Genomic DNA, 25,414 nt, shown 5'->3' on the forward strand with positions numbered 1-25,414 from the left:
AGAAACCGAGGTTTCGTTACTGGTTTCTGAAGTGAATTAATCGTTCAAAATGTTCTTATACAAACATTATCTACTTGTTCAATTGTCCTTCAAAAGCAGCAGAATTTGGTTTCCAAAATCTTCTCAAGTTTGTACAAAATCATCGATATTTTTGAAGTTAAATAAAACGGAGCAACTCAAACATTAGCGAAACATGCAAATTTTTTGTTCAAACTAGAACTTATTTCCTTTGAAATGACATCATTCGGCATATTTATTGGGAAGCCGTTAATTTACTTTTCCGTTTTATCTTTAATGATATATATTTAAGCCGTTCAGATAAATTATTAGTTTGTTACGTTATTATGTTTGTGTAAAACAGCAATTTTGTAGGTGTGGCTGTAATAAATTGGATGTTGATTGACAGAAACTAGATTGATATCAAATTTTATTATAGATGACTGATTTGAAAGAATAATTTTGTTTTAAATTATTCCTTTTGATAATAATAGCTGTAGTTAGACTATAGCACTTGTACTGAGGGGGCGGCCTATCTCAACAGTGGGTGAAAACGGGCTCAATAGACATAGATAGCACTCATAATAGATATGACTCATAGATAGCACTTAATGTATGCTTCATTTTCAATTTACTTTGTATTTAAACTGCACATGATCTTATTTTTAATAATTCAGGTCTTAATTGCTATATTGCATATTGCTTATCCTGTCGGAAGATATTAAAATAAATCAAAGCTTTGCCATCAGGCTCTGAGCTCTGAGTAGTTCTGACAGAATCAACGTCTACGGAATCCTCTTGTCATAAATTGCTTGCTCCTTTACATCTTGTCAAACTCGTTACCGATTAATATACCAAGATAAAGACATCCCGAACATTATCTCATAAATTATTATCTTTATCTAAACCAACGTTGACGAGAGATATCCTGCGCGGCTTCCGTCCTTGCAGCACTTTTTACAAAGTACCGTAGCACTTGTCCGGCACTAAACGGTCGGATCGCACTAAATCTTCAGTGCTCACCGTTATGAACGAAAGGAATAAGTGCTACTTGAACGCTTTTGTTTGGTTCAAGATGATATTTTACTGTCCTAACAATAAACGATTTATAAGCATGGTTTTGTTAATGTTTTGACAATCGATGGAGGTTGAAATTATCTTTGAGTGAAATATTACATAAGACAAAATACGATACAAGTAATCTGAGTTCGCAGTTTATTTATGTTCAAAAATTAAAATTATAGAATATTTTAGTTTAGTTTGAGCTTGTTTCTTTTTCATTTCTTGTGTCATTTCTTTTTTGAGTATAAATATTTTGATAAAGAACATATTTTTGTGTGTATTTTATATTTTATTATGATTAAGATATTCATATTTTAGCTCCTATTAATAAAGCACTAATTTTTACCCAAATCATTAGCGTCAAAATCAACCGTAGCCTGAATAATATTGACACTATCTCTTAAGAGGTCAAAAATATATCTAGACAGTTGCACCGCGCTAAATCTTTTTGACCACAATTTTGACCGTTATGGACCAGAATTCTGTATAAGGACTTCAACATGATGTCATGTGTAGCTGTAAATGTGAATGGTGACATGTAAATTGTATTAGTTTTATATTTTATTGTTCTCGGATTTAAAAGATTCTTTTGTGATGATGTCATGGATTAAAGTAATTTATTGGTTTAGGTCAAATATTGACACTTGAGATAGTCAGTTTGATATTTTTATTTAATTAAGAACTTTTTACGAAAAATCCGCTACTTTATTTTCCTGATATTGTCGAAGTGTTGAGTATTTAATTAATTTTAACATTATTTCGAAAAAGAAGAGCAATTTTTTTTCTAAAAAATTGCTACTAATTCACCGGTATTTCTTTGGGAAAGAGGTGTAATTTTATGAACCTTACATAGGTACATTGACATCGTGAATCTTTGGATATACTACGGCATTTCAGATTTCTATCACCATTTGAAAGATATCTTGTACACAATATGTCAAATATAACAAATACTCACCAGCAAAAAAGTAAATATTGGCTTAAAAAAGATATAATCACTTTAAATATTAAACCATATTGCATTCACTTTCTTTTATTTATCGTTTAGTTCTTTTACTGTAGTGGCTCTTTGACTGACGGACCTGTCATTGCAATCATGTTTGATCTTAATAGACTACAACTACCAAATATGGCGATGTCGTGTTACAAACATATTTTATTTATCTTTTTTCCTTGTCGCAAGATGTGGTTGATGTTAGTTGTTTCTTTAATCTGAAGGGTACAAGAGAAATGGAAGTACTTATTATAATTTGTTTTTGTAGTTGGTTGTAAAAAGAAAGTTTTACGTTTACTGTCTTAATGAAACTTAGTTGATCATGATTGTTAAAAGTTGTATTATAACTTGCGTAAAAAATCTGAGTTGAGACATTTTTAAACCTTTATATTTTGTTATACAACTTGAGGACAAAAGCCTCCCTTAGTTTTGCTAGTTTTGTTGAGCATGTTTTCTGTGTTCTTTCTTGAAATTTGATTTTCGTAAAAAGATAATGTTCCGTTTTGATATTTCTGCCAAATCAATTTAAGAGTTAGAGTCGGGTTTTCCATCTTATGGGCAAATGTCGCACACCTTACCTGCCCGATAGATATAGTGACAAGAAATGAACGAAAATCTTTGTTAAAGTTGCACTCGGTAAGATATCTGATACCTATCGAATAGTGGTAAAATCATAAATATCAAAATATGCAGCAAATCGTTCAATATTCTAACCAGTAACCCGTGTTATCCAATCACAATAAACAATTGAAGAACAATGAGAACAGTTAACCCTTTCCCACCGTGTTCAATATTCAACCGGCAGATTACGAGAGACCAACAAATTGAAACTATCGATGATATTTCACTCGTGAGTTAGTACCGTTTTAAACGGAGATAGGGCCGGCGCTAAGCCATGTACAGATAACTTTAGGTAGAATATTTTAGTGGGTAAAATATATCTTAGGTTAGTTTAAAAGACATTGATGCGGCCTAGACACCTATCTGGGTGATTGCCCATTAGTAAGTTAAGTCAGGGATCCACGAAAAAATGGAATAACTTAAAAAAATATGATGTCCTTAAGTGAAGACGTCGCAAGTGTCATAGGTTCAATTCCCACACGACACTATTTTTTTCGCTATACCCAGACATCAATACTCCGAATTTAGCTGCTTCTTGCATCCGTTCATTGTATGATCGTAAAATTCCCCGCCTAGTTATGCCTTTTTAAAGCAAAAGCGGATAATCTCGAAATCAAAGCCTTCCAAGTATTTTCGGAAGTTAGCCCGGAAACTATACGACTATTGATTTTTTCGTGGTTTAAAATATTAGCTAGACAAACAATATTTTTGCCGTCAAAAGTACTAGTTACTTTTGTCTTCAAGTAGTTATATTTGCGTGTCTTCTGCCCGTAAAATGCGACATTTAGAAATGCTATCGAAAAGTCTCAATGGAATGCGTTTACAAATACTTTTTCTATAATTCTCATTTTTTGCACCAGACCGGAAAAAGATTCGAAATATCGCTCAGTCGGACACCATTCACAATAGTTATTTTACCGTAATGTTTAGTTTATAAAAAGTGATATAAAACTTCGAAAAATATTAGTGACAGTTCTATAAAAGATTTAGTTTGATAATAACAGTGATTTTTTTAAAATACAATCCATATTTCACTGCTTTTGTGCTATTCATTTTTGTAGGTAAACCGCAAAGCGAAAACAAACTTACATTTGCGGTTGATCGTCCTCTTTTTGGGTATAATTTGTATGTAGAAATAATTTTATGGGCCGCAGAGTTAAGTTGGTGATTTCCCAGAGCATGACCAGACGGTATTTTTTTTTATTTTGGTGGCCAATAAGCGGTCTTAAGTCGTTGTTTATGCTTTAGAAATAGTGTTAATTAACTCTGATGAGCTTTATGAGGTCATAGAGGTCTAATAAAAAGTGCCTACGTGACTTATTACAAAGATCTTCCGGAAAATAATGATCAGTAATTAATTACAAGTCGCCGCCCCCGGCTTTGCTCGATAATTCAATTATGTGTTGCTATCCGAAGTTGGTTGTAATCAAATTTTGAGTACTTTTGACATGGTGCTCTGTTTAAAGTAAGTTTGACAATCACTGTGTATTTTTTTATTAAATAAATATGTGGTTTTGATGTTATTATGGTCAGTTATGGTCAGAGTCTTAATCTACATTAATAGACTACAGAAAACTTAATATCTGTTTTACTTAGTTAAAAATTACATACATGCAGGCAATTATAATCATTATTCAACAGCTGTTTAATATCAATCATTTCGATAACTAGAGCAGATCATACAAACAAAATTTATTGAATGAAATAGTTTTCGCGAAAGTTTATTTGTATGTATCTATTATTATGTTTGTCTTCTTTTACACCAAAATAACTCATTCATTTCATTCATTGACACCAAATGAATGAACCAAAATAACTGGATCGATTGTAATAAAACTTTGGCAAATACATAGTAAATCGCTTGGAGAAATGTCTAAGTTACTATATTATGTAGGAAGATGACGTAATTACAATCTACATTATCTTTAAAATAAAACAATTTGCAAAAATGTTTACATTACTCAGCCGATATTGAACGAACTAATAATAAATATTAATTGACATCACATCGAGATCCTGACCGATGAGGTCACCGTTTGACATCATGACCGTATATGGTCATCGACCATGTGCGACAGAAACGGCTTGCAGTAAAAACATCAAAGGCACTGTAGGAGCATGGACATGTAAATTATGTTGACTTGATTTAAAACAATGATTTGATTGTGGGTATCGATAATTTATTTATGTATCTCGTAAAAAAATCTTTGTTTTGATATAACTACTAAAGTATCTCACGTTTCCACAGCTAAACTACTGAACTGATTTTAGTGATTTTTGTTAAAAGACTCCCTCACTAAGGATTGCTCTTGTGTCGCGGGGACTCTTACAAACATACAAACAACGGACACAAAGTACAACCAGACCCGAAACGGTTTCGCAGAAAATTAAGATTGCTCATTGACATAAACTGCTAAACCGATTTTTGTGAAATTTTGACATGAAGATAGTTGTTTGACATTTATTTGGTTTTGGGGTTTTGACACTTAAATGTCAATTTAGACATTGTTTTGGGTCAAAAATCTCAGGCTAATGCAACCCACAATATCATTAATCTTAGAAATACAGTTTCGGATTGTTAATTTATTAACGTAAGGCCCCGGGTTCGACGCCCGCTCAAAGGAAATGAAGGTTACTTAACAGTGGTATATATGGAGTGAAGACCAAATGTGCGAGAGTTTGCATAATTAATAAGCCGGCGCTTGCGCCACTGCGCCATAGGGAGTTTGTGTACGTCATAGATTAAATGATCGTTTGTACTATCCATTCATAAGACCTGTGTTTGTAAAGTGAGTTGGAAAAATTCCGCGTCGGTTTGAAAATAGAGAAAAATATAGTTTTAAGAGAGGAGTGCTCAAGTACAAGTTCGATCTCGTAAGAATAATAAAAATATGTTAGTTAGCGTGATGGCGTAAATGATCAGCACGAGTTATAGGTACTATTCGGTACTTCCCCGTGATTGAAAATTAATCTTAAGTACTTGAGTTGTCTATTAGAAAAGGCGTACAAGTCATATTCAAGTTTACACCCTTGACAATACAAAAACAAGTAAAAAAACTTAATCCACACTACTTAATTAAAAAAACAGTTTATTTATTGAAGGCAAGAGTACTTACGATTATTTTATGTCATTTAATAATCAAAATTAATTTTCTACAACATTTTTAATACCCATTAGAATTATGTCTAGCCGGTCACCCACCCATCTATAAACTGACCTGACCATAAGCCACTTAACCTCGCTTACCGTTCGAGTGCTAGCTAAAACTCGTATGATTAATCCAACAGGATTATATTTGGATATGATTGATGAAACGTTTTATTTTCGAACTGAAGTGATCCATTCAACATTTATTTAAGACTGTAGTGCGATGAACTTGATCATTTGATTTGTTTTTAACTCTTTAGTTGTTATTTGAAGAAATTAATAATTTGGAAGAAAGTTATTACAGCTAATCATCTCTTAATGTTTTCGCATTTGGGTTCTTATTTGTGATGCTACAACTCAGTCCATTCACCGAAAAAAATTCTGAAGAGGAACATTTTTCAAACAGTGTGAGGGTCGAAAGACAAATGATACCATACTATAAATATGAAAATTAAGATAACTGTTATGTGAATTTGACTTTTTTTTATATAAATAAAGGTGAAAAACCTAACATAAAGTTTATAAAAAGACGCAATTTTCCAAAACAGCTTAGTCACATATATTTTTTTCTATTCGAGGACCAAACACTCAATTTCCAAATAGTACATTATTAGAGTGAACAAGTAAGAATCTCTTAACGACACTTCACACGTATTAAGTATACGTGTGAAGTATTTTTTCTATGAATTTTCAAATAACTTCAAATCTATAACAATCTAAAGAAAAGCAGCTCCATTTCTGTACCGTTACCAGGAGTACATAATCAAGTGGAAGGTTGCTCCAAATAAATATCGGTGGCGTGGATTTTGTTCGTGAGGCTCGCTCGTGATCCCGCGATAACTATCTACCTTCTCGCTTCAAAGTGACATGCGAACTGTTGTCATGAAAGTTTGCTTTCCATTGAACTTTTCAAACTGTCTATCGGTTGTAGGGATAGTGGTAGTATTGAAAGGGCGTAAGTGGTTTGTGGATAATTTGTAACATACGCCTTTTTTGAATTGCTGGTGTGGGAAGGGCGTAAATGTGTTGATGTGTATTTCGTCTTATCCGTTTTTTGGTTTTGAAATGCTGGTATGAAAAGGTCATAAGCATCGTTGAAATGCTGGTATGAAAAGGTCATAAGCGACATGAAGTGTAATTGTTTTTTAGGCATTTTTCTTCTGATAATTTCAGAAGTTGCACTTTCAGTGTTATATGTATGGCCATAAGAGAACTCATGTTGAATTCGAATTATACTGTTCTTCTGCTAAATTCTTGAATTAAAACTTAGACGGGCACTACTTTTATTTCCATACCCCACTTAGGGCACAATTTTCAGTTCCATAAAAATTATGAATACACTACTAGGTACTACTCATATTTTTAAAGTCTTTTTGTATTTGGTAGATAAAAGACATCATAGGTACATATATCGTTGTATATTATAAACATCCTAACAAAACAATAAACACAAGTTAGAAGCACAATATCTATTAAACGATGTGGCAATATCCTTTGAGTCCAAGGTCCAGAGGCAAGGTGTGGCGCCGTGACGACTCAGAGACCTCCACTTGTCTAGACTTTTAATGTATAGAGCCTGATGTAAAGGTACCTACTTGTAAGTCATATGGTCTTTGTTACACATACGAATGCAATGTATCATTCTCGATAAACTGTTCGACCAAAATCTGAATATTATAAAGCTGAAGAGTTTGTTTGTTTGAACGCGCTAATCTCAGGAACTACTGGTACGATTAGAAAAATTCTTTCACTGTTGGATAGCTTATTTATCGAGGAAGGCTATATGCTATTTAACATCACGCTACGACCATTAGGAGCGGAGTAACGACGAAAAATGTTACAAAAACGGGGAAGACTGATCCATTCACTCTTATGTGACGCAAGCGAAGTTGCACGAGTCAGCTAGTCTTACGATATTTCCGCAATGCAGTATTACTTTTAATATCTTAGCTAACTTATACAATGTGGTGGACAATTGAGCATTTTTAATCAGCTTATTTTCATTGGGAAAATCGCCAAAGGAAAATATCATTAAATAATGTTAAACTTGGATGTTATTATGAGACGGAAAATGAATCAGAACCATTTACCGTGTCTTTTTTCGAGCACTTAAAATATCTTTATAACACTAAAGAAAAATACGTTTTTTTGCGGTTGCAAGTGAATGTTCCAATGTATACTTACCTTAATGCATTGAACTTTTACCGGTATCGCAAGGCTTTAAAGATCACTCATATTTCAAATTGATTTAGTAGAGCGCTACTTATATTAAGCTATTTATTTATGTACTGACATTTTGAACACTTTAATAGCATTCTCGGGATTTATTTGTTTCATAGACTGAGACGAAATAAGAAAATTTTCTTGTAAACTTTTACAAATTGCAAGCACTCGAATGAAGTGTTTTTATCCATCATTAACTTCTGCATATTAACGACTTGTATGCCAAAAACATACAAACAAACAAAACAATAAAAGATAGCATTCAGTTAAAACAATTGGCCAATTACTTGTGAGTGAGTGAAAGAGATGGCAGATAGAGTGGGAACGATACAGAGCATTGTTGTGAAGAAACAGACGATTGTTCAAATTATCTGTTGTGTATGGAACATGTAGGGAACTACTTTATTGTTTGAAAGATAGAAGATATGTTCTGAAAGTGATATTGTTGTAGAGACAGTTTTTCATAAAAGTTAGGTCATGAACGATGATTTTGTTTAGAAAGTCTTTGAAGAATCAGGGTCTTTGCATCTCTGGAAGATTCATAGGATCTTTAAAGCAAGGAAAATTTAACAAAGAGAGAATTTTGGGATTTTGTGTACATTGAAGACTGGAGGATCAAAGATGCCATAGGATTTCGCCAAAACGAGGCTACTAGTAGAAGTCACTGGATAAAACAAAAGGGTTTAAACATTTAATTCAGAGGAGCAAGAGTTATTGCCCATAACTCATCCTAAAACTTGGTAGAAAAACTGTCGGTCTATAAAAAATGAACTTGAGATTGGCAACGGAATAGTCGATATTTGATTTATTAGAGCTCCACGTAAATATCGTAAACAGCAATTCGGTATGAAGCAAATAAACAAATAAATATTTAATGTACCTAACTATTAAAACGAAATGTTTTCTAAATTTACAAGTTTAAAATAAGACGCCATAATAATTATAGGTAAATATTGTAACAGCTTAACAACTTTAATAAGTTGTAAGTACTTAATAGATACCATGATCGCCAGTCATTATAATTCTTAGAAATATCATTAGTACAAACTCCGGGGGACTTGGATGGTATTTATGACTATTGTATGAGGTAATAGATATAGTAAATTTCTTGTGAATCGTATTATTAACGAATATGATAGCAGAAAAACAACTTACATACGTACTTCTAGTATAAAAATGCGAATATCTGTTTAAGATCTGCATAATTGAAATAGTTAAAGACCTGGGATAAACATAATATATTTTTTGAAAAATTAACCCCAAATATTTTTTAATATTTTTTTATTTACCTGGCGAAGCCACGCTAGTCTCTTAGAAAAATTCTGCACCTCGGAGGGTGCTTGGGTTCAAAATTATTAAGCTTGCAGTTGTTATTTGGTCTTTGCTTACCCCCGTGGAAAGAAGGCGTGACTTTTTGCATGTAAGTCGGTTCACGTGACAGCTAAAAACCCATAAATGGCGAATTAAATTTCAGTAACCGTTCTGACTAAGTATTAGTAGAAAATATCAATATAAATAAAAAGAGGTATGCTTTAAGTTAAAAATAGTTAGCAGCCATGTCTACCAACCCCATGGGAACAGAACCTATTACACATGTATTTATGTATGTCTTTGTTCTTCACGGTGCAGATAAACATCGCTACTCACAATAAATCGTGCCCAAGTTGCGATGAGTTCACGGATGAAAAACTATGGGATGACCTAAGCATTCACATCGCAAAAAAAGCTGTTTCTTTCTTAGTACTGCGCAATTCTTGTGGTTTAATTGTCTTGGGAGAAATGATATAGGGAAATAGCACTATGAGCTATAGCAATGCTGACTATATCGGCTCATATTTTAAGAAACAAAAATAGTTTTAAAGGTTTAGCGCAATTCAAAATTCTGCAAGATTTTTTGTATGGTTTGTGGCCAAACTGCATTTTCAATAAATCGTCTATGTTGGCTGCTTAGATAATTTTAGCTGCTTTAGGGTCGATCATTGAAAACTGCGTTTGACCGGTTGACGGTACTTACTATGCTTTGGCCGTGAAAATATTACAAACAGTCAGACAGACTTTTGCGTTTATATCAGTGTGTAAGGATTGTCAAATATCTTTCGCACACACACGACATGAAGAATATGTTTTTAGATATTGTCTTTATATATTTATTTAGGGCTAGCTTCTAAAATTTGATGACATCAACCAATTTTTTTCGTCAGTTTCCGATTTCAAGTCACCTTGGAAATGAATACACTGCCTTACAAGCTCAACTCTCAGAGTATTATAGTTACAAAAACGACTAAAATCTTCGCGCTAAAGTCATCTAATTTATACGCTTTGTTACTTTACACTTTATCGTCTGATGGTCCTAACGGCTCTGCAGATTCCCAGAAATACCATTAAAATAATTGTTTACAAATGGAGGCAAAACTAAATGCTTCCGTTATTCGAACAGAATTCCATTATAGATGCTCTGTAGTAACACGAGTGAAGTGTCTTTGTCTGTTGCGCTTTTTCGGCTAAACTGCTGTATGGAGTTACATTTGAATTGAACATGCAATTTTAAAAAGTCATATGTTTTACGTCTGTTTGGAATGAAATATCCAATTTAATTACAATTGGGGCAAGTTTCACCGCTTCTGGAAAAGTATTAGATAGCTTATCAGTAGGAAATTCCACAGTTGTTTATCAGAAAAGTTATTTAACACTTGTCTTATTCATAACCTATAAAACTGGTCTTCAATATTTTGATTCGGTTTAATGTTATTAGCCAACATATGGTTAACTTTTAGTTAAAAAGGTGCCCTACTCATGGTTCAATAGAACTATTACGTGAATGAGTAAGCATCTCGATTATCCAGTGTGATGTGTTTGATCGTCGATTAGTACCTATGAGTTTGTCCGCAATACTCAGATAATATGAAAACTAAACAATGATGATACGACGAAATAAGAAGAGATGAAACTGTTTTGTGACTATTTATTTTGTACCTATCGAAGCAGTGAGAGCCATGTTGTATAAGCCGAGACTTCAAAGCCAATGAAAAATACCAATAACTTTTCTGAAGTAATTATGTATGATTAGAAGAAGTCACTTGTGTTATATTTGGAGGAAAACATAGCGATGAAACTTTGCAGACTTGACTGTTCTTTAACACAGTTTCCATAGTCCCTAGCTCTTAATTTACGTAGTAATCTAAAGCATAAACTATTAAAAAAGAGCAGCATTAAGACAGTTATCGCTTGTATTTACTGTCTAAAAATTGCCACAAAGTATTTGAAGCAAATTTTACTCCCATCTATATAATTCATGGTCTAAAATTCTGCGCAATTATAAAACAAATGCAGGCAAAGTAGCAAGCAGAAGTTAGTAGGTAATAAAATAAGTTGAGACTAAGTGAAGACCGTGACACGGAGTATATGACATCATAGATGCCAACCTCGACGCCTACGCGTTACAAACTTAACTATAGCACAACGCAGAACGGAAAAACATCCTTATTTTCTTAGCTTTAGGGGTGAAATTCGTTCAGCAGTTGTAGGAGTACATATTGTATGTTATGTAACGATTTGATATTGATCTTATATGTGCATTGAAGAGAGGAATTTCGGATTTCCTTTTAAGTTATTTTAATGGACTTTAAATCTGATCTGTAAGAAAATATGCACCCATTGATAGTCGATAGAATTGAACCTATTTTCTAAGTGGTTTTTAAATCTTATCTTTGGTCATGTTTTTTTTAGATTTGCACATATATATCAAAAATTAACCTATGTAATTATTAGTAAAACTAATCAACTAAATGCTGGGTATTCATTCATAAAGTTCCAATTAAAGCAGTTAACTAGTACTTTATAAATAATATTTCTATCTAAACGGAAATAAACAAGATTAAAATACCAAACGGCCTGCAAACGTTTCTCCATTTAAGTTCCCCCGGGGTATCAAACTGGCGCTAGACGGACAGTTTCCGGCCTCAGTGTATAAAACCCTGGACACATGTCGGAAACCAACGACTGCAATTTTATGGCCAGTAGATTAAAAATTCTACTAATATTGTAAGTATAAAAGTTTTTTTAGTTGTATGGATAATTGTGACCCGTTAAAGCAAAGACTACTGAACAGATTTTGTTGAAATTGGGCAAAAATGTATTAGGTTGTTCATGAGTAGGGAAGTCATGTCTTTTTTTTGTGGAAATGAAAGGCAGTTTCGAGCTTCTTGGATAATCTGCTGATATCGTGCTGAACTTTATAGTCTAGTTTTATCAACATTATAATTTTGATTAAGATACAAGCTACCTTCTGAACGGATAATACAGATTGGTAGATTGATGGTTCATAACCTGGATTAACACGAAGGTTACGTTTTGCCAAGGGACATTGTACCACACGGATAGACTGTAGATAATTTGACATCCATACTACCCTATAACTTGAAATACTTTAAAATATGGTCTTTAATTTAGGGATACGATGCAGATGATACATCCATTTCAAGGCAGGGTGTTAAAGTTTGATACCTATCCATCTTTCCATAGTGCTATTTATACTAGTATTCTGTGCCTATCTGTATAGTATAGAGTCAAGAAAGTACAATCATCGTGCTCATTGGCTTGTTCACGGGAATCAGTCCATGAAACCATGTATGTGCTACTACTTTCACTGATTCATTTATATTGGTTTTAACCGATTTTTAGTTATATTGAGCTAATTATAACTAAAGTAGTTGTATGTAAGTAATAAGTCTTTAAATTAACCTCTTAGTTTGAGGTACTAGTTTATTATAATCAAAGCTAAGTAAAGAGAAAAGATAAATATTGGCAACAGTATCATTATTTCTAAGTGTATTTTTTTATTACCTTATACAATGTGGTTTATTTCTCCTATATTTAAACTGACGTTTTATTATTTATTTTTAACTTACTTACTGATCCATAGCCTTTGTGTCCGTGGTTATTTCTAAAGGTTTTTCTTTTCTTAGCAAGATATAAAATAAAATCTAAAAGAAAAGTTTAAAGGTCATTTTTACTTTACTTATTGAAGCAGTTACTTACTCCATATTACACAAGGTCGTACAACTAGTTTGATACTCAAACTGACTTCTTCAAGGTCGGAATGCGGACATCTGAGTGATTTCGCCTGAGGGTCTCATGGAGCCCATAAGTTATGGTTTACGCTTTTAAATATTGAGTAAAAAATAAAAGTTAAGTGATCTTACTCAAGATGATGGATTACATTTTTCAATGATTTTACGACTGGACGTTCTGATAGGTCACTCAAATATAAGTGGTACTTAAATGTCTTTTTGACTTGTGTCTGTCGCATAATATCTCAAAAGGACAGTGATAATAAGAATTGTAAGATTAACTTAAGTTTAAGTGATATCTCTATTGGTCGTTTTTGTGAAAAAGTAAGTTATTTTTATCGTCAGGTATAAAACTCGCGTAAAGCTTAGTGTTAGATCGATTTAGCAGGAATAATCATAATCTAAAGCCAGCTATTATATTAGTTAGATTATGAAAATGTCAAACAAAATGACTTTCAAGAAGTAGCTACAATTATGTTATCTAATTCTCCGTATAAATTAAGCTACTACATATTCAGACGATATCATATATCCTAGGCGTTAAGGTTAAAAAGGTTAAGGCCTGTTGCTCAGCTTATGAATAAGTATGAGATACCCAAACTGCTAGATAAAATGACCGCAAATGTGTAAAAAACTGTCGTTATTCCGTCTGCTAAACTAGCTGATACTTACTTGGAACATTTATTGTTTGTAATATAAGACGCGTTTATCAAAATGCCGGACTTATCCAGCATTATTCATAGTTATTGCAATCCATTGTACATTGATAGTACCAAGAACTATTAATATATAAAGAACTGATACACAAACAGACAAACGTGCTGTAAGCATTGACAGAAACGATTTTCATTCATTGTGTCGTATACAATGACGGGTCCGTTCCGAAAACGGTCACGATCACAAAAAGTCGCCTTTCATTAACGTCGATGTATAAAAAAATGGTTTATATTTGTATTGATTGCGATGTTCTTTATAAATATAGTTTTGGCATTGTTATTTTATCGAAAAGTAATGATGAATTTGCTGATATTATATTAACATATTGTATTGGAATTTGAAGAAAATCTTGGATATTACTTTAATTAGTGCATATTAGGTATGTCAGTCTATTTAGGATGAGATAAGATTTATAAACTCCAGTTTAAATCATTCAATTATAAGTTCATTTTGCATTTTTATAATAGTAGAGCTATTACATAGAACGTCACATGCTAGTACGATTCCTGCTTCTTCTTATAACTTGTTATTTCTAAATACAAACAAGTTTTTTCATTATATCTATTGGTACTAGAAACATACAATATAAATATCTATCATAATGTTACATAAAGAATTTTAGCTACACTATCACCAAAACAGGTTCATTTCTGTTCTTTACAATCAGTAAATTATTTCTGCATACATACAATACATTTGTTTGCCCTCTTTTCAACCAAGATGATTTTCCTCAACACATTCCATTCCACTCACAACTAAAACATTCTTTACAATGAGATCTTTCTTTAAAGACATATAACATTTCAGTTGAACCAGAGTTCAATGACCCGTCTGTCAAACGATTCGTTAAGCTAACAGCTACTGTTATTGACGACCTTATTTAACCGACAATTAAAAAGAAAGGTGCGATTGTTTCGATTCATTCAGCTTTTAAAATCGATTACGCGTAACGTTCGAATTTACGTTTTTGCAGAAAAATGTGAAAAATCAGTCAAGTTATTTTAAAAACTTTACAAAACGTTGGCAAAAATTTAGTTGTAAGTTTTTTTCTGAAGATTTTTCCTGGAATGGACCAATTGTGAGTGTAAAAAGTGTCTTTATTTTAGTCATATGCGTTACGCTTATTTTCTTTATCAGTAGTTTAAAAAGATAAGAAGATTCTTCGTCATCTTATAACTAGTTATAACATACTAATTTTCTTTTAAGATTGTCCAATTAATTTTGAATGTAAACATTTTCTATTACGCGTAGATAAGACCAAAATCAGTAACGGATAGTATTTGCCTTCAATAATGACAATTCGTCTCAACAACTAGAATTTTTCTGTTTCCTGAAGTACTTAACATAGTCATCTTCAGTCAATACTTATGTATGTCCAGGAATAAATCTAGGCGCATTTCCTCATAGTTCCGTCTATTATTGGGCCTGGATGTAAGCCAGAACGTTGACCTGGTCTAGCACAACGCTGGAACATTTAGCTAACACGTCTGGAATCATTTGATCATCAATCGTACTGCACTTTTTTATTGTTAAAATATCGCCAAGTTTATTAAAACAAATGGTTCAGATTTCTATGATTTTAAAATTCACATTTTTCGCTTGAATTCCAACATATTTCATTTTATCAAAGATAATGTAGTTGTCGTATGAGAAAGTATTTTTAAAGTCTGATCGGTTTCAGAGATAGGCTCTCACAAAAATACAAAATATACCATCGAATCCATCGATCATTGTTCTTTTGGGTACAGTATTTAGAGTAGATTATTCTAAAGACCAATTAATTAAATTAATTGCCTCTAAATATAATAACAGGGTCCATTACCTGTCTCCATTAATCTATTACTTTGCGAAAGCACTGCATCTACGATCGTAAGATAACTTCAAAATATTTAAACAATATTTCAGATTACTATCAACGGAACATCGACAGTTCTTTTGTTAGAAACGTTAAACTATCAATTTCGAACTTAATTTATAGGCTATTAAGATTTAGATTTAAATGGCAATGTTGCAGTAAGAAATATTTCTGTTTGCAAGCAATTTGCAACTCTAACAGAAGCAGTTAAGGTTGACTTTGTAAATGTAGTGTTAAATTTTAACAACCTATTGTGGTTATGACTTAATTGAGAGTATTCTCATGGCTTGTAAAATTTTCGCGATAGCATCGACATAGATACGATTCTTATTTGTAGCCTAGTTTCTGAAGAGTAAAATATTATAATTAGTCGAAAGTGAAGTTTAAGTTGAGAAAATTTTTGGTGTTATCTTGAAAATCTGTTGGGACAACTATATTTTTTAACACTTTCTTTTCTTAAGTTAACACATCATAATAAAAATGCGCCTCGAATTTAAAACCTTCTTTTCTTTTGAAGTCCGCTAAAAATGGTGCAATGGTAAGGGTTTTTTACACAGTGGCGTTTAGTACTCAGTACCGAATAAACGACCTCATCCCTAGTTTTTTGTGCCCGCTATTTTGCTCGTTTCTGTTATGAAATTAATTTCGCTTTAAAAGAATTGTCTTAAAAGACAATTGTATGTTTTTTCTTGAATTCTAAAATTACCCCCGAGTAGGTACGGTGTAGAACATACTCTTGCTTTTACTTTAAAAAGAACTGAGTTTAAAAAGCCTCATACATTGTTACTTGGTATAAAAATTGCATTGACTTGGCGTGTGCTCGACCATGTCTCCTCGTAATTATCTTAATAACGTAACACAATCGAATTAACCTCTCCTTTTGATCTTGACACCGACGTATATGCACGTCAGCGTACAAAAACTTTACGTTCTTTTGCACTCCAGCTATGATGTATGTAGATATACAACTTTATACTATAGCAAGATGTTGATATAAGGATTGAAAGAGATGAATGGAAGAGAATCCGTTATCCCGAATAGTTATTTTAGCAGAACGACATGTAAGCACGTATAATACCTGTGTGTTCACTGTTCATACATAGATCAAGAGGATATATTTAATTTTACATCAGTATTATTATCATTTATTATACCAATCCGTCAGTTGATCGTCGATTTAAAAAATGCTGACCAACCATCATGCCACTAGCCTTACCTCCGGGGTATAGTAGTTCCAAACGATACGGCCGTTGAGAGAAACCCTTATTAATATTTCTTCGACGTTTCACCCCCCGATTTAATTATATCGACTGTGGCATAGAAATTAATTTTATATACTAAATATGTTCTCTTTACTTCAGGATTCCCTTTAGATATAGGTAAACGTCCAGATGATTGTGACATCTAACTAATAATTTTTTCCCTTTTGTCTCCAGATATCCGACATAGTGATCGGTCAGGAAGCGAACGTGACCGCCCGGGAGGCTCTGCTGAGCTGGGCCAGGCGTTCCACCGCAAAGTACCCAGGCGTCAGGGTGACGGACTTCACCTCGTCCTGGCGCGACGGGCTCGCCTTCAACGCGCTCATACACAGGAACCGTCCTGATCTGATAGACTGGCGTAATATCAGGTGAGAATAAATACAAATATTTGTTATCTTAAGGTTCAGAGATCCAGTATGAGATAGAAATAGCGTTTTTTATCCGGCTTCCTTCGATGAATTCCTTAAAAGCACTCAAGTTTTATATACTACTAAGTTGGTCACGAATGGTTTTGACTTATTTAATAAGAAAAAAAATGCCTTTATTTTGGTTATATTTGTTGCCAAAATTATAAACACCAGAATGGTTTTTTTAACATGATCATCATCATAACTGGTCTGTTGCCAGGAAGGTAGAGAATATAATTTTGTTGGTTTTGATTATAATGTTGTAATAATTATTTTAGGTCAAGACAAGTCCGCGAGCGCTTGGAGACGGCTTTCCACGTGGTTGAGAAGGAGTATGGAGTTACCAGACTACTGGATCCCGAAGGTAAGTCACCGAAACATAGACTATATTTCCTCAAAGAACAAAGTAGCCGAAATAGGTACTAAGTAGTACCGTAATAGTAATAATCGAAATTGGATATGGTGAAGCAGCCAATATTACCTAAAGCCGAATTTATAGAAGAACCAATTATTATGATTATTGAATTTAAAATAACAATACAAATAAGACCAATTCATTCGAGTGAATCACTACTATTATTAGAAATGAAATAATTACGATTCTTTCAATTGAATAATAGGTACCTATTGCGAATTACTTTAGAAAATAATTGAAGATGTTATTTTTTGTTTCGCTTCGTGACTCGATCAATCAAAAAGTCGTAAAACATTCAATTGTTTACAAGGATCTCTGAGTTCCGTGCTCCGAATCTAAAATCGGAATAAATACTGTGTGGGAAATATAGGATCTATTGCATTATTTTTTTAAGCTAGGCAGAGTAAACTGTCCCTCAATTTTGTAAAGTCTGTGGTATTGAATTGCCTTCGATTCAAAGTCTTTGATATTCCAAATTACTTGTCAAAAATAGTTCGGTAGAGGCGCTGTGGCTCCTCGATAGCCGTAAGAAATCGCTTTTCTGACATTTAATACTGTGGGAAAAGGTGTTACTTTGTAGCATTTTGTTAGGCTTTTAAATCCATCGTTGAAATGTTCGAGTTTCTAAAGTATTGATTCAGTGCAAAGAAAGTATGTAGAATGTCCTGAAAATGAAAATTAACACGTTCACGTGACCTAGAAAAGAAATCGAAGGTTCATATGACAATATCCTTAAACGAATTTACACCTGTGATGTAAGTTCTTAAAAACGACATTTCGCAAAATGATATAGGTGTTTGTGTATGGCCTTATATTATATTCAAAATGGAGCAGGCAGTAATTGATAAACATGCTTGATTTATTCTAGTATAATAGTTTCATCGATGTTCTATAACCGATAGAATTATTATAAGAAACAAACGAAATTTTCGTTTTAGTTGATTATACCCTACTGTTGTTGTCAAATATTATTATATTTTTTTCTTTGAAAAGGTAACTCGCGCAGTAACAATTACTCGTGTGTCATAGAGCTGCGCCATGGAGGCAATCATATACAACAAAATTTTAGTACCAACGAACTTGGCCCATTTTCGTAGACATTTCTCCGACGTCCGTCCGGTCACGCGTCATAAACTACGATAATGTTTGTGTAGCGAATCGTTTAGCGTATGAGTAACGAGTGCTGGCTATGGGAACGTATAGGTTTTCTATCGTGCTAGAAAGTGATGGGTTGATGTAGGGAAGGGTGAGATAGAAGGGGATGCAAAATGTATTGTTCTTATGATCGGGTGATACCTAATTTTGAAGTGTCTTTGACTGATGTTTGCTTTTTCTTTGTTGTAATGAGACAAAAAGGTCAGAAGTTGTACTACTTAAGGTATTTTATTTTGTACTTCTTCTTATATATTTCTTTAGTTGTCATTTGAGTCCCTTTTGCTCACAGCTCTATAATAATGCCTAAATTTTTAAGTCGGTCTTTACTTGGATTTTCTTCTAAGTGAGATTGCTTTTTATTAAGTAATCCAATAGGTCCCAAATTCGAGCTCTGGTTTATCCAGAAACATATCTTCAATAGGGACTTTTATCCATTTCCCAATCTTTTAAAAAATTTCGTCAAGGAACAATCAAACCTATAAGCCCCATAGCAACATCCTTGTGTCCATAGAAGCTCAGTGAATAAATCTATTAAACATACACAGCAGGTTACACCTTACTTTACGAGCTATTGTTCTGTACTACAGGTGTGACGTCACTGTAAACATAGTCCTATGATCATTGAGATTACGAACCGATGAATAGTTGAACAATCGAATTTAGAACCAAGTTCCTTGAGTATTTTGAGGATGTGATACCTTTTTAAGGGTGAGAATAGTGAGTCATATTTTAGTTCTATGTTCCAGATTATGCTAATGCTTAGTGTAGAGAGAACGATATTACAGAGATCTCAATAAAATAACCTGTATTCATTTAATTTTCATTTAAATTCGAGGAAATGTGTACCGGTAAAGAAACAAATACTGATAGACTATATCTATCTATTAGATTGCATTATTAGTTGGATGAGATTAATATACTTTTCTGGCAAGCAAGGAATATAAACGGAATGAATGTATAGCAGCAAAATCTTATTCTAATCAATACAAAAAACTTTAAACCATTCTTCTACAAAATACTTAGACAAAACTTTAAAACGTTCGAAGTAAAACCATAGGGTATACAAAGGAGTCATTAAACTTCAGACAAGTATTGTATGTATGTAACTTGGCGTAAATAATGAGTGCAACCTCGGCACACGACATTACTGCGATTGTGCGATTTGTCGTGCGATAAAACAATGCGACGGTTTGCGACTAATTGCTGTCATTTTTGTCGGTGTTTGAAGGTGTTTGTGTCATGGGTGATGTGACCTTTGGATAGATGATAATAGAGAGAAATGTACTTAAGAATGTGTTCTGAAAGCTTCAAATAATATAGGTAAACTATGATGACAAGTTTCGGGACTTATAGTAATTTAAATCTAGTTGTTGTAACGCTACTAAATTTAACCAAGTTGCTAACAGTCAGATCTGCGGGTTTCTTAAAATTTTCGTTCCCTGTTGCGGCATAAATACATATATATTTTTTTTTTTATCTTGCTCGCCACGAACTTACTAAGGTAGTTTTATATCTTTTACGTACAGTGTCATAAAATCCAAAAGCCAAGAAGACTTCCTTGCACCTGAAACTCTTGCGTAGCCAAGCCTAAATTTACATTACTCTTAAATACTTTTAATCAAGAGCCGTTTAATAATATTTTCTTTAATATTTCTTGTAGATGTGGACACCCATGAGCCCGACGAGAAGTCCCTCATCACGTACATCTCGTCTCTATACGAGACGTTCCCCGAACCGCCGACGGTACACCCGCTGTTCGACGCCGAGTCGCAACGCCGGGCCGCCGCCTACACCGAGCAGGCCGCGCAACACCGCGCCTGGTTGCACGAGAAGTGTGCACTTATGCAGGTAAGATGATGCGGTGTGATTGAGGAATAGTTTATGGCTGTATACTCTGTATAGCCTAGGTATCGTAATAGTAAAAAAACATATTTTATTTAGTAACAACTCTTCTTGATTATTGTGATTAAAAAGTCCCTTTTACAGCTTTATTATGAAAGCGAAGTAGTAATTTCATTAATTGATGTAATTTAACGTGTAGCTAGCACAGTAGTGCAAAGGCCAAGTTAAAATATTAAGACATTTCATATGATAGGTCGGTTCTTTGTACAACGAGATTTTAAATTTTTATTGGTGTTTTAGGACCGTGCTTTCCCGTCAACTTTGATCGAAATGAAGAAGCTGCTCAGCGAGAGCACGCGTTTCCGCCAAGAGGAGGTGCCGCTCAGACAGAGGGAGAAACAGAAGCTCTTCCACCATTACAGGGAATTAGAGGCACGTTAACAACATACCATATTTAAATTATCACTGTTTTATTCAAGTAGGTAGTCGAAAGTGATGAAGAGTAAATATCTCTTTGATAGACTTGGATGGTAGGCTACTTGTGGCCCGAATCATGTGCTTTCACTGTTTGAACCTTACCATTAATTGATAATTTCCATTGTCACAAAGAGCTTTATTGTAAGTAAGCGTTTTTCTAAACGATATATAAGATAGCTTTACACTGTTCCGAGATAATTTGTTATCTTTTAAAAACGAACCTATAAATATTTTTGGTAGCTTCTTCTTAATTATGTTATATTTTATTTGCAGAAATACTTCGAGTCGGTAGGCGAATGCGACATCGAGCCGAGCCTGCGGCCCGACGCGCTGGAGCAGGCGTGGGCGCGGCTGCTGATGGCGCAGCAGGAGCGCGAGAGAGACCTCACCGACGAGATACGACGACTCGAGCGCTTGCAGCGACTCGCCGAGAAGTTGCACAGGTTTGTTTAACTTGGCTACTTACACAACCACGGTTAATACTGTCAAGGAGTTGTAGAAAATGATGATTTCAATGATGCCATTGAAATCAGTTCATCAATTCATTCATAACGAACGAAAATGATGACATTTTTGTTGGTTATGAATTAATTTTAGACCTGGATTAGAATGATAAAAAGGTGACTGGCGTAAATGAGAGGAAGGCTATGCCCTGTCAGGAGAATAGCTATCAATAATGAGTATTGCAATTTAGTTCCAACTGGGTGTGAAACTTCAGTTTGCATAAGCTTTGTTTATTTGAAGAAGTTCTATAGTAAAAGCAATAAAGCCTTTAGAAAACTTCAAGTGCTTGTATACTTTTCTGATAAAAACCTTTTTTGCCAGTAGAACTAGATAATGCTCGTCTAGTTTAATATTTATCTATTCACGTACCTTTTCATACCTACAGAGACATAAAACAAACGGAAGGCGGTCTCGACAGCGTCGAGCGTCACATCGAGAGCGAGATCCGTCGCGTGGAGCGCGGCGTGCACCCCGCAGACGCCAAGCTGGCGGCCGAGCAGATAGAACAGGAGCTTAGGGCCATGGAGCACACCATACAGGAGATGTTCCAGGACAGCCACGCGCTCAGAGAGGGACGGTACCCACAGGCGCAGGACTTACATAGAAGGTAATCTGAAATATTTGTTAAGATTTCACGAATAGTTTTTACGGAGTTTAATGGATTTGAAGTGATATCTTCGAAGTTAAACGAACGTGCACGTATGTATACGTATGCGTGTACGCTTTTGACAATCGGCTCGTTAACATATTTATTATCTTTTGAAAATTTAAACAAGTCTCTCTTTAATAAGGCCTAAAGTTCACCAATTGCTAAAAATTGCAAGAAAAAGTATTCAACATTTCTTCTACAACTGTTTGAAAATCTCTCAAGCATCTCAGACATTTTAAAGATCTGTTTGAATTATTATTGCGTAAGACAATCATTTCTAATACACGAAAAGGTCATTATAGTGATGCCTAAACTAAAAAAAAATAGAGTCATTGTTAAAAACCTTATTAAAAAATTGAATTACTAACAATATTTTTCACTTTCCAGAGTTCAACAAGTCCACGACCGCTGGCTGGCCGCTCGCCAATCATTCACCGGTCGTCTGCTCCCGCGTCTGTCTTCAGTCCGTCTGCCGGTACAACAGACGACGGTCCGCCGCGAGACCCGCACCGTGCTTGAGACAAGAGTGCATGATGCAGACCCGCACTTCCAACATCTTAGCGAGGCCACTAGGTGGTGTAAGGAGAAGCTGGTGAGTAACGCTTTGAAAAGTGGGTGGGGTTTGAAGAGATAGAAAAAGATAGAGAATGTGTTTATGGGCGGGGTTTTGTTAAAGTGTATGGGGTTTGGAGAGAAGGACTGAGATAGAGAATGTGTGCAAGGACGGGCTTTTGATAAAGTGGTTGCGGTTTACAGACAAGTTGGGGATTTAAAAGAGAGGGGTATAGTTTGGGTAAGATGTTGGGATGGATGGTATTGAGATTTAATATGGGGCAGGAGTTAAGGTGGCTACCATGCGACTACGTATGTATGGATAGTATATATTATGTACGTATGGATAGTGGGTATGATTCCTACGCAATCCACGAATTGTTTCTTTAAATGGTTAATATCTTACAGGTACGCAAAAAACGTTACTATCTATTTGAAAAGCCTATTTTAGTCATATTATTATGCGTTTAACTAATGATAATAATCTTTGTGTTACAGAAAAAGCTCCACGAGTCGGACTACGGCTCCGATTTACCGACAGTACAACACGAACTTGACAAACATCAGAAGGAACACAAACAGATCGACATGTTCCACTCTAAGGTAAATTTAAAAACCACCTATATTTTACTTACGTATATGTCCCTATAAGTATCTTTACTCGTAGTGAGGTCGTAATTTCGTTTTAAGTTGTTTAATTAATACAGTTATATAAACGAAATTGAGTGTAAGTTGACACAGTATTTATTCGAATCAACATAAAAGAAACAAATTTATAAAATAAAAATAATTTTTAAATGTAAATTTTACCTTTATCAGAGAGAATAGTTTAAATGAAGATGATCTAGGCTTTGGTCTAGTCTAAATCAAGCCTAATCAAGCAGACTCTATATTGTAATACTAGTACAAAAACGAATATAATATATTATTATCTGTAGGTGGAACAATGCGTGCACAATCGCGCTAACTTCAGCGGCGAGGAGCTGAACTTGTACAATCAACATCTCAGTCAGCTACAGAAGTTGTACGCTGAACTGCTGTCTACTAGCACTAAACGGTAAGAATTATTACATACTTTAACGTAAAATCATTTCTACCATTTGTGTCCATTGCAATCAACAATTTATGTGATTGCAAAAATACTACTGAATTTTTGTTAATATAGATATTAAGCACAGGACAGACAGGTTTGGAAGGAAAGAGGGGAGCCTTTGTCCAGCAGTGGGACACATAAAGGGCTAACAAAAAAAAATAGATATTGAACATAGGTTACTATGTCGTAATTCTTCGAGGGAATTTAAATAAAGCAGACAGAAGTGTTATTATATTTGGTTTAAATGTATAGTTTTGTTCACGTTAAGAAAGTAGTGAGCCCGCATTAACGTATGACTTTGGCCACGCCCCCTCGACCAATCTTATCGTAGAAAATTGTTCATTCTGAACTTAAGCTTTTTATACTAAGAAGTAATTTTCAATTGACAAAAAATATTATTGTCATGTTATACAAAAAAAAATCAGCATATTAAATCTATCATCACTTAATACAAATATCACAACTACACACTAAATGAAAATAGCTCCTATTCTTTTGTTAATAAAATGCATTTTCGTCTGCAGCATGTCAGACCTGGACGCGTTACAAGACTTCCTCCAATCAGCGACGGCTGAACTGAACTGGTTGAACGAGAAGGAACAAGTGGAGCTGTCCCGCGACTGGGCCGACCCACACATCAACCTACCTGCTGTACAGCACTATTATGAAGTAAGTCTTAGTGTACTCCTGGTGCTTTTTAGTCCCCTGGTAGTTCCTGTTAGATTGTGTAATTAATTTACAATTATTATGATGTAATTAATAGTAAGCTAGGGTTATTACAAACGTACGAACTACGTCATAATGCAAGCAAGAGAGTCCGATAAAATGTCTCTACTAAGTTCGCACGTTTGTAATGGCCCGAGTATAGTGATATTGTGTATTTAGTCAGTGGGAAAAAATGGAATAAGAACGTTCCTTTAGAAAATTCTTGTCAGATAATGGAAACAATTTAAACTGTAAAATCTTCTTGGAATATTTTACAAAATGTAATACTAGCCTATTTATAATTTTTAATACCATGTTAATTCATTTCATTCTTCATTCCATTAGCTTCGGTAATTTTGACGAATATAAATAATTAAGTACATCATGAAATTAAGAATACTATTACGAAACGAACGTTCATCAATCATAATAAATGACATCTATTTTGAAAAGTGCCTGAATCTGAAACCCCACATTACCCTTTATACTCCTATACATAGTTGTTTTACAATAAGTTAACAAATTCGTTTGTTTACAAGCATTCGTTTGGCGACGATAGAGAGGTTGGTTTTACACATCATTTAATTTTTACAATAATATTTTAATTTTTCAATTATTATACTTTGCCGTATTCAGTTTTCGATGTGCTTTTTCTTTTATTCATAAG

At 34.1% G+C, this 25,414-nt stretch overlaps 1 protein-coding gene across 32 annotated transcripts in view; it reads left to right on the forward strand.

The window, feature by feature from the left end:
* Positions 1–25,414, forward strand: part of shot (dystonin-like protein short stop) — a 375,697-nt gene that overhangs the window by 227,987 nt on the left and 122,296 nt on the right. For 23 of the 32 annotated variants that reach the window (XM_076129018.1, XM_076129022.1, XM_076129009.1 and 20 more), the window contains 11 exons: positions 17,123–17,316; positions 17,634–17,719; positions 20,586–20,773; positions 21,068–21,199; positions 21,518–21,687; positions 22,134–22,355; positions 22,785–22,989; positions 23,448–23,552; positions 23,888–24,006; positions 24,567–24,711; positions 25,287–25,310. In XM_076129018.1, coding sequence (XP_075985133.1) covers positions 17,123–17,316; positions 17,634–17,719; positions 20,586–20,773; positions 21,068–21,199; positions 21,518–21,687; positions 22,134–22,355; positions 22,785–22,989; positions 23,448–23,552; positions 23,888–24,006; positions 24,567–24,711; positions 25,287–25,310 — 1,590 coding nt within the window. The remainder of the gene's footprint in view (positions 1–17,122; positions 17,317–17,633; positions 17,720–20,585; positions 20,774–21,067; positions 21,200–21,517; positions 21,688–22,133; positions 22,356–22,784; positions 22,990–23,447; positions 23,553–23,887; positions 24,007–24,566; positions 24,712–25,286; positions 25,311–25,414) is intronic. The other 9 variants (XM_076129023.1, XM_076129038.1, XM_076129011.1 and 6 more) reach the window with 1 other exon arrangement.

This window comes from Anticarsia gemmatalis, chromosome 22, assembly GCF_050436995.1.
Source record: "Anticarsia gemmatalis isolate Benzon Research Colony breed Stoneville strain chromosome 22, ilAntGemm2 primary, whole genome shotgun sequence".
NCBI classification, from domain to species: Eukaryota; Metazoa; Arthropoda; class Insecta; order Lepidoptera; family Erebidae; genus Anticarsia; species Anticarsia gemmatalis.